This window comes from Lithobates pipiens, unplaced genomic scaffold (assembly GCF_037356315.1).
Source record: "Lithobates pipiens isolate NorthernLeopardFrog02 unplaced genomic scaffold, aLitPip1_a1.2 Scaffold_10, whole genome shotgun sequence".
NCBI lineage: Eukaryota > Metazoa > Chordata > Amphibia > Anura > Ranidae > Lithobates > Lithobates pipiens.
This window is the reverse complement of record NW_027507686.1, coordinates 192,198,443-192,209,297: the sequence shown is the minus strand read 5'-3', so window position 1 is coordinate 192,209,297 and position 10,855 is coordinate 192,198,443. Positions and strand designations below refer to the sequence as shown.

Below are 10,855 nucleotides of genomic sequence, written 5' to 3'. Positions count from 1 at the left end.
AGTGCGGCTTTGATTATTGTCAAAGCTGCAGATCGGTGCCAATTTTGTTCCTATGCAAGTTGCAATGAAAACGGAAAAACGAGTGCAGAAACCTTTTTTCAAAGTCGCTGCGAAATACATTTGAACAGTTCCATTGCCAGCAGTGGGGTGCAACTTGTAATGAGATTTGGAACTTTCAAATCACATGACAAATCGCACCGGTGTGAACCAGGGCTTAGTCCTCTCGGTTGGGCCAATTGTTTCATCCAAATTTGACATGCCCCGTGTAGACTGCACTTTCATGGTCCTAAAACGAATGTGAATGTTAAAATTCTTAATTAAACCGCTCCTGTGATATATGATGGTGTGTTGACAGGGTGGCTTTGCTTTAAATCACTAGTAAAAAGGCTTGATTTAAATCAATTCGATTTTAAATCATCATTTTTTTAAGAGCAACTGTCATCTCTATCCCGCGGCTCCTCCTCTGACCTGCTGTTGACTCACCGACAGTCCCATTCACTTTAATGGGACAGCTGGTGATGCGGCAGTGACACAACAAGGTGAGGGACGTGGCAGCAGCAGGTGAGTGGATGCCGCTAACAGGCGCTGCCATGATGGATCCGAAATGACAGGTACTCTTTAAATGTAAGGACTTATTCTTTCTGGTAGTTAGGAAACCTTCATTTTGTTTGCAAATATTAAAGAATCTATATAGAACAATAAGCTGTCAGGTTAGTAAAATAGCAATATCAGAACCGATACAAATCATACAGTTTGTAGTGTACATAGATTTGTAAAACAATAGGATATAGGAATATTCCTGAACTTTTAGAAGTTTATCTCATGGTTACTTTGAACTTGTGTGAATGCATCAATGAAGTGCATGTTATCTCAGCTTGCAGAGCTTGGATTAATTGAATTAGTTTACCAAAAATGTTAAGTATTGCAGAATATAGAGCCTCATGCTACATAACTAAGCTCCATTTCATGCTGAATAAACAAAATTATGAATGTACTGTATCTTAAATAGAAAACTATCTTTTATATAGATTTTTACTCCAAAAGCATCTTAATAAAATAAATGTGCTAAAAAAAAAAAAAAAAAAATCTGATTTAAATGAAAAAAAGTCCAATTGAAAAAAAATTTGATATAAAAAAAATTAGGTTTTTTTTGTTTTTTTTTTTTACATTTTTTTTTTTTTTTAAATCATTGATTTCTTGTTGATTTCTTGATCAATTATTTGTACTTTGTAGAAAGACTTAATAAAAGATAAACAGTTCAAAAATATAACTCCGGTGAGCAAGCTTGAATGCTGCCGGCACTTCCTATGACCACAAAACTTCCCTGTTGTAAGTGGCTGAACTAGCATGCCTGATGATAAGAAGACACTACATACACCCGACACAGTATTAAAGCGGAGGTCCACCCTAAAATGGACCTCCGCTCATCGGAATCCCCCCCCCCCTCCGGCGCCACGATTGGCACCTTTCAGGGGGGAGGGGGGTGCAGTTACCTGGATAATCCAGGTAACTGCACCCACTTCCGGGACAGCTCTCTGCGGAAAGGGGCGTAACTTGCGCCCCTTTCCGCAAGTGCCCGCCCCTTCCCGCAAGTGCCCCGCTGCCTGCTGCGAAACCCACAGCTCCCAGAGGCAGCGGGGAGCGTCCTTATTGCGCAGCGCAATTCGCACATGCGCAGTAGGGAACTGGGAAATGAAGCCGAAAGGCTCCATTTCCTGATTCCCATACCCAAGATGGCGGCGGCAGGACCCGACAGACGACCTAGCGATCGGCTTTGGGTGCCGACATCACGGGCGCGCTGGACAGGTAAGTGTCACTATTTTAAAAGTCAGCAGCTGCAGTATTTGTAGCTGCTGGCTTTTAAAAAAAAAAAAAAAAAACGCGGAGTCCCGGTGGACTCCCGCTTTAACAGTGGCTGAATACACCATGGGGTTGATTTACTACAACTGGAGAGTGCAAAATCTGGTGCAGCTCTGCATTGTGGTCAATCGGCTTCTAACTTCAGCTTGTTCAATTAAAGTGGTTGTAAAAAAATATATCAAAGACATGCATCATATTTATGCTTTGACAGTACTAAACCAAATCACAGTAGTTGTACCTGATTTTTCTGTCTCCTGCGCCTGTCACAGCTTTTTGAAAATCTTTGATCCATGGGCGTGTCTCCGGCAATCATGCTAGCGTGGCCTGGCAGCTGGCACAGACATTGAATAGTGTTCGCACATTACACTCAAAGATCCACCTTCATCTAATCCAGGGGGCTTCAAACTTTTTAAACAAAGGGCCACTTTACTGTTCATCAGACTTTGGGGGGGGGGGGGGGGGGTGCCAGACTGGTGGCCAGTGTGAGTAGAAAATGTTCCGGCCTCAGTGGGAGTAAACTCTGCCCCATCATTGGGTTTAATAGGAGGAATAGTTTCCCATTGTTGGTTTTATAAGAGGAATAGTGCCTCATAGTTGGTATTAGGGCTGAAACGATTAATCGACATCATCGATAATAATTGATAATGAAATCGTTGTCAACGATTTTCATTATCGATTAGTTGGTCCGCACCATGCGATCCGCGGAGCGGTCCGTTGCTGCGGCCTTAGGAAAGGCCGCGGCTTCGGCCTAGCTCCGGAGCTGGCGGCCATCTTGGCACACCCGGCGACGGTGTTGTAAATTGTAACCCCGTAACTTCCGGTGCGGCTCCGTTGTAGTGTCATATTTTGCTGCCTATCACAGAATGCTGCGGAAGTGACGTTGCCGCCAGAAATTGTGTACTGCGCATGCGCATAGCGTTCCAAACACTCGCGCAGTGCGTTCCAACATAGTTTCGGCAATACTGTTCAGCGAAACCATCACATAATGTTACGGAAGTGACGTTACAGACAACACAAACACTGGGCCGTGCGTCACAACACTAATACTTCCCTTGTTACCTAGTATCATTTTTTACCAACCATGCTGAGCTACGTGCAGTGGTAGGTTCTGCATTGCTGGGACTTGTAGTGCCTATCCTGAGCTACATGCTTCAATGTTCAGTGTCCTCATCCTTATCCCTGTGCTTCAATGTTCAGTGTCCTCATCCTTATCCCTGTGCTTCAATGTTCAGTGTCCTCATCCTTATCCCCCTGCTTCAATGTTCAGTGTCCTCATCCTTATCCCCCTGCTTCAATGTTCAGTGTCCTCATCCTTATCCCCCTGCTTCAATGTTCAGTGTCCTCATCCCTATCCCCCTGCTTCAATGTTCAGTGTCCTCATCCTTATCCCCCTGCTTCAATGTTCAGTGTCCTCATCCTTATCCCCCTGCTTCAATGTTCAGTGTCCTCATCCCTATCCCCATGCTTCAATGTTCAGTGTCCTCATCCCTATCCCCAGGCTTCAATGTTCAGTGTCCTCATCCCTATCCCCAGGCTTCAATGTTCAGTGTCCTCATCCTTATCCCCCTGCTTCAATGTTCAGTGTCCTCATCGAAGCAGAGGGATAAGGATGAGGACACTGAACATTGAAGCCCGGGGATAGGGATGAGGACACTGAACATTGAAGCAGGGGGATAGGGATGAGGACACTGAACATTGAAGCAGGGGGATAAGGATGAGGACACTGAACATTGAAGCCTGGGGATAGGGATGAGGACACTGAACATTGAAGCAGGGGGATAAGGATGAGGACACTGAACATTGAAGCAGGGGGATGGGGATGAGGACACTGAACATTGAAGCCTGGGGATAAGGATGAGGACACTGAACATTGAAGCAGGGGGATAGGGATGAGGACACTGAACATTGAAGCAGGTAGCTCAGGATAGGCACTACAAGTCCCAGCAATGCAAAACCTAACACCGCACGTAGCTCAGCATGGTTGGTAAATAATGATACTAGGTAACAAGCGAAGTATTAGTGTTGTAACGCACGGCCCAGTGTTTGTGTTGTCTGTAACGTCACTTCCGTAACATTATGTGATGGTTTCGCTGAACTGTATTGCCGAAACTATGTTGGAACGCACTGCGCGAGTGTTTGGAACGCTATGCGCATGCGCAGTACGCAATTTCTGGCGGCAACGTCACTTCCGTAGCATTCTGTGATAGGCAGCAAAATATAACACTACACCGTCACTGAAACAGCTGACGGCGGCCCTTTACCGCGCATGCGCCACTTCAATGCTATTAACAGCGCATGCGCAGGATATTTCTTTCGCGGCAGAGAAAAAGTATGGACTGAAGCGGACGGAGACTTGCGGGCAGGCGGAGTTGGACAGATTGTAACAGAAAAAAGGGGGTTCGCGCTATGGATAAGCTGCAAAAGAACGGTGGATATAAGAGGGCTGCCACTACCCCAGGCTCGCAACAAAAAGTTGGAACAGTATACCAATGTTATAAATACAGATAGTAAAAGCGCTCTACTCTGATGTTTTATAACCCCAGGAAATGTAAAATATACAAACATTAAAATGAAATTAGTGGGTGTGTTTTTGTAAAATCTGTGCAAAGTGCAATGTGCAAATCTTGTTAATTAGAGGACTAATATTTGCATTATTGTATCTGCACAATTTAAATTCAATTGTGACAAGCGTTCTTTCATATATATATTTTTAATAGTATTGGCTTTTTTATTTAGTCATTGTGCACTCTGAGATATATATTCATCGCGTGGTATAATTTATAGATCAACATTTGATAATTGTTTCATTTTTACATTGTGCGTTTATTTTTCATATTGTGCGGTTTTTTTTTTTTTTTTATATGATTTTATCCGATTAATCAATGAATCGAAAAAATAATCGGCTGATCGATTATGGAAATAATCGTTAGTTGCAGCCCTAGTTGGTATCGATGGGAGGAATGGTGCCCGTTTGATGTTGTCAGTGGGAGGAATGGTGCCTCATCATTGGTGTCAGTTGGAAGAATAGTGTCCCAAGGGCCAGATGGAGGCAAGCAAAGGGCCGCAGTTTGGAGACAACTGATCTAGACCAATAATGCTCAAGCTTGGAGCAGCCAATTCTGGGTGAGCCGGAAACGGTAGGGGGAGTGATCTGTGATGAAATACTGGACATGCATCCTTCTCTCGCGCATGAGAGAACTACATACCGTATTTATCAGCGTATAACATGCAGTTTTTCCCCCTTAAAATCAGGGGAACATCGTGGGTGCATGTTATACGCCGATCCTCCGCGATTTTTGGGCTCTGGGCAGCTTTCGACCGCTTTTGGCCCTTCTCGCGGTTTTCGGCCGCCTTTGGCCCTTCTCGGCGACCTTCGGCCCTTCTCTGCGACTTTCGGCCGCCTTTGGCCCTTCTCGGCGACCTTCGGCCCTTCTCTGCGACTTTCGGCCGCCTTCGGCCCTTCTCAGTGGCTTTTGGAAAACCGCAGAGTACGGCCGAAGGCGCCCAAAAGCCGCCGAGAACTACCGGGCACCGCCGAGATACACAGGACATCTCGGCGGCGCCATTTTTAATAATAAAAGCTGACATTATCACAGAGGGGACAATGATGCACAAGGCTGCAAATGACGCTGACAAGGCTTCAGATGGACACTTATAAGGCTGCATTGATGGGCATTTAGATGTAAGTTTTTTTTTTTCCCTTAAAATTCCCTCCTAAACTTGGGGTGCGTGTTATACGCTGATAAATACGGTAGTCTGTCAGTCACAGGAGCGGGGGTGTGGCGACACAAATTTTTTGGATGTGTCGGGTTTAACACTGCAGGAAAGTGGAGAGGATTTCAGATTGCTGAATGCTCCTTTCTTGGCAGAGCTGGGAACAGATGACTTCTGATGCTTTAGAGGTAAACTGCTTATTTTCATTTTGAGTGTTCACATTTACAACCACTTTAAGCTTTGACAAAAAAAACAAAAACTGGAAGCTGATTGGTTTCTGTGCAGAACTGCTCTCCATTTTTAGTAAATCAATCCCCCCAAGTGTTATTCTCCGTGTTCTCATAACTAAACGTGTCCGAAGGGCAGAATTTTTCTGCCGACAACTAACCAGACTCTGACTTTGGCATTCTCCCAAGATGTACAGGTAACAAAAAGGTCAGAGTCTGGTTAGATGTCCACAAGAACAGTCCACACTTTCAAGAATTTTAAGAGTTTAACTGTAGGGTCTACGGTGCTGCCACAAAGAATGATATAGTATTACCCACGGCCAATCAGTAATGGACGGGATTTCCAAAAGCCTCTCTATTCTCCGAGAAGCAAGGAAGACAGGTTGATATATTATATATCGTGGAGCTTGCTGTTAAATTGTAAACTCCAGTAAGCCCACATTTATGTTCTCGGAGTGCCTCCCTCTGCACATACAAATCCTACTTTTCACAGCAGGCCAGTCATCCAATCCGGCCTCTGCAAACCCATTCACAAAGTGTGTGATATAAATAATGTACTATTCCACAGTGAAAAATTATTAAATATACAGTGCTGCAGTAAAAAAAAGTGTATGAAAAAAAGGTATATGAACGGATAAATAATTCTAAACCATATCGTGACTATAAATCTCAGGAAGGGAGATGATATAGATGCCATGTGCTAAATCAGACAGTGTTCTGTTGCTCAATTTTTACACACCATATACCTCCATATGTCCTCAAAAATGAAGAAACCATGTATCATACAATAGTCCATATATATTAAAGTCCAACTCTTGTGCAAAAAAAAAAAAAAGGGGGAAACAATCTTCCAAAGTGTATAAAGTGCAAAAAGTGAAAAAAAGTGCAAAAGAAAAATTCATATATTTACAAAAAGTCCACACTTTCAGTTGTGAGGAACTCTGAAACTTCCATTTGGTGTATTCAGATGTTGTAAATATCAATTCGGGTGTATTTAGTATATTTTCATTATCAGGAATGCAAGTTTAGCCACTTGCATATTCTTATATAAGATTTATATGTTTCAACACAATAGTTTTTTGTACTCGGCATGCATTGGGCTTAAATTACAAAAGTGCAAAGTGAGGTAAGATGCTGTAAAGTGAACCTGTGTTCTCTTCAGGATCCTGTCAAATGAAGGAGATGCTCCATATTTTTAAATTCGTCTGCGTTAAATGTTCGAAAGTGAACCAAATATATTGTCACCTGGTGGCACCGCCCCCTTGCGATGTGACATTAGCTATTTAAGAACCGTCACATGACAGAGCAGTCAGACAGCAGGAGTCTTTGGTGCAAACTGAGCTTTTTTCTTTTTTTTTGGGGGGGGGGGGGGGGCAGTGGTGGCATCAGGCGTCATGATTGACAATGGATCTACACCAGGGGACACTGTTTTTGTCAAAAACTGTGTGGTTTTTTTTTATTTCTTTTTGATAATAGGTAGGGGTACAATGTATCCCATAATCGTTCACATAGGGGAGGGGTCGAGATCCAGGGGCCACCTTGTTAAAGAGCAATTCCAGATTCCGATAAGGCCCCTACCCGCAGTCCCCCACAACCCCGGCCAGTGGATTCTTTTCAAATTTGTAGCGAATTCGCACAGCTGCTGCACCGGATATATGTGAGCCGGCTCCATAGAAAGCTGGTTTGAGTCACATGTCATGCAAATTGGATGCGGTTAAAAACACATCCAATTTGCATATATGTGAAGGAGCCTTATATAGTTAATGTACAGTAACTTGTGCTTATTATTATTTTCTATATTTATTTATTTTTTTTTTTTTTTTTTTTTTTTTTGTATTTGCAGGACTTGGCAGGAAAATATCTCTTTAAAGGAATTACAGAGAAAGGGAGTATGCCTGCTGAAACTGCAGGTAGCAAACCAAAAAACAGGGCTATACGGACGCCTTCTGGTCACCTTCACACCCAGGAAGTATGATGCTGAGGCAGTGCTGCCGAGTAACTGCTTTGGATCAGGTACTTAAGACTCACAAATTTTATTTTACAGCAGCAAAGCCATTGTACCAACCAGCAGTGTACCACCACCACCTACAGAGGAGTATTTATAATATAACTTTCATTTATAATGCATGCAGAACAACTGGTTTACAACACTCATACAGCCTGATATTACAAAGCATAATAAAGTAATTTATACCAAACTAGTCTAAATAGTTATTTCAGGCTTGTAGGCCACCACCAGTGAAAGTACACCAAGGCAGGTTATAGTTAAAAAAATAAAAAAAATTAAAATAAAAAAACCCTCCACTGAACCAGTGCAAAGCTTTTTGGTTCAGTTTCCTCCTTACCATAACTGGCTATAGTTTCTTATAATGTCACGAGGAACTTAAAGCGGGATTCCGCGTTTTTTTTTTTTTTTTTTTTTTTTAAAAGCCAGCAGCTGCAAATACAGCAGCTGCTGACTTTTAAAATGATGACACTTACCCGCCCAGCGCGCCCGCGATGTCGGCACCCGAAGCCGATCTCTCAATCGTCTCCCGGGTGCTGCCGCCGCCATCTTGGGTATGGGAATCAGGAAGTGGAGCCTTTCGGCTTCATTTCCCGGTTCCCTACTGCGCATGCGCGAATCGCGCTGCGCAATAAGGATGGACCCGCTGCCTCTGGGATCTGTGTGTTTCCCAGCAGGCAGCGGGGGACTTTCAGAAAGGGGCGTAGATCTACGCCCCTTTCCGCAGAGAGCTATCCCGGAAGTGGGTGCAGTTACCTGGATTATCCAGGTAACTGCACCCCCCTCCCCCTCCACTTTAGGGTGGACCTCCGCTTTAATCTACATTCTTGTATATTGATGACCCCTGGAGAAGGCAGTGTACAATACTTGTTTTTGTTTAAGGGCTCTTCAGAAACGTGCCACTCCAGACTTGCGTTTTTAGGGCATGGCAGCCCACTTTTATTTAAAGGAAACGAAAAAGTTCAAACAAACAGTAATCTTCCCTCGCAGGGGGTTCCACCATCACTGTATAAACAAACGGTAGCTTCCTGGCTTACTCACTGTCAGCTCTCGTGCTGCTTTAGTCACAGGCTACACCTGCCTGCTTCAGACATGCACCCAGACTGTCACCTGCAGTCTTATGCAGGCCATACACGGTCGAATTTCGAACAAATTTTCTTGGCGCCGAAACAACTAATCGATTAATCGACAACTAATTGATTATGAAAATAATCAATTACTATTTTCATAATCGAGTAATCGGCCACTAACATAATGGGGTTAAAAAAAAACTAAAATTAGCCCTTTATAGTACAAAAAGAGCAAATCGCTACTGTAAATATTACTTTCACTGTCCCATAGTAAAAAAATTAGCCCCTTATGCCATGTACACACGATCGGAATTCTCGTCGGAAAAAGCTCTGATGGTTTTCCCGACTGAATTCGGCTCAAGCTGTCTTGCCTACACACCGTCACATCAAATTCCGATCATTTATAAAGCGGTGACGTACAACACGTACGACATGACCAGAAATAGGAAGTTCAATAGCCAGTAGCCAATAGCTTCTGTCTCGTAGTTGAATCTCAGCATGCGTGATTTTTGGCGTGTTGGAATTGCATACACACGATCGGAATTACCGATAGAAAGTTTTTCCGTCGGGGAAAATTGAGAACATGCTATCAATTTTTAGCTGGCGGAAATTCGGACAGCTAAATTCCGATGGAGCGTACACACGGTCGCATTTTCCGATGAAAAGCTCTCATCGGTCTTTTTCTGGCCGGAATTCTGATCGTGTGTACGTGGCATTACAGTTGCGATTATTTCCTCTTTTTGTACAAATATTTGTTTCTTTAACCCCATTATGTTAGGCCTGGGTCACACCTCTGTGTTTTCTGGTGCTTTTTGCAGAAACACAGTTCATTTACATGGTTTCCTATGGGACATGTTCACATCCATGATTCTTTTAGCTGCTGCATATTTGGAAAAGACAAGGACTTTTTTTTTTTTTTAACGCAAGATGGTGCTATTTTGTTTTTTCGGTTCAATATACTTCAATGGAGAAGCTGCAGAAAAGCAATGTAATAACACAATTTGTGTTTTTTAATCTGCCCAACAACAAATTGGCCAAAAAAATGTAAAAATGCAAATCGCTTTTTTTTTTTTTTTAAAGGTTAACCGATTAATCGAAACAATAATCGGCCAACTAATCGATTATGAAAATAATCGTTAGTTGCAGCCCTAAATTTTCTTTTCAAAATCAGAATTTTTTTTTTTTGTGATCCGATGATGCTACCATTGATTTTCGTAATTCGGCCGACCAAGCCTTCAATTTCACCTCATGTTGCTACAGAAAAGAATTTTCTTGGCCGGGAATCTTCTTTTATCTCCGTACATTTTCTTTTCTTATTACATTTCTCGCACGATTCTCCCATCATTAATTAGAAAATTGTTTTTCAAAAAATTTCCAACATGTCCACACAAAAATCGGTTGTTGCTGCAGCCCACTAATGGCGCGAAATTCATACGAAAATTCTTAGATACGATTTTCGAAATTCCGGCATTAGACTCCGAGACCTCCTGTCTCTTTCTTCTGGAGCCGTCTCCCACTGGAACCCTCCTGGCTAGACTTCCTGTCTGCCGGGCGGAGCTGTCTCCAAGTCTGAGCACTGACTTCTTTTCCTGGCATGTTTATAAACCCAGCCCACAGGTGTGTAATTAGTATTCCTGCCAAAATCGGGCATATACTGCTTTACATGCACCTGTGACATGGGGTCGCATCTCCACATATCCTCCCCCCCCCCCCCCCTGTTTTGCACCGGCGGGAGAAATACAAAACACTTCTTCCTAAAGGGGCACTCCACCCACCTCTTTTTCCGGGTACGCTTCCATGCGGACTTCTTCCTAATTTTTTGGAGATTACGTTTCTTCTCGCCTCCCCAAGATCTACTCCCCACAAGACTGTAGAGGTCCTACTTTGAGATCTGTCTCAACTTTACCCAGCACTTTTTGGGTTTCAGGTTTGCTGATATCTGTATGGTTACCCCATTTACGGGTGTATCTGTCTGCTAC

General features: G+C 43.2%; 1 protein-coding gene across 2 annotated transcripts in view; it reads left to right on the top strand.

The window, feature by feature from the left end:
• The window catches only part of IGHMBP2 (immunoglobulin mu DNA binding protein 2), a 102,407-nt gene that overhangs the window by 7,723 nt on the left and 83,829 nt on the right, over positions 1–10,855 (top strand). For both annotated transcript variants that reach the window (XM_077460787.1, XM_077460786.1), the window contains exon 2: positions 7,645–7,814. In XM_077460787.1, the coding sequence (XP_077316913.1) occupies positions 7,645–7,814 (170 nt within the window). The remainder of the gene's footprint in view (positions 1–7,644; positions 7,815–10,855) is intronic.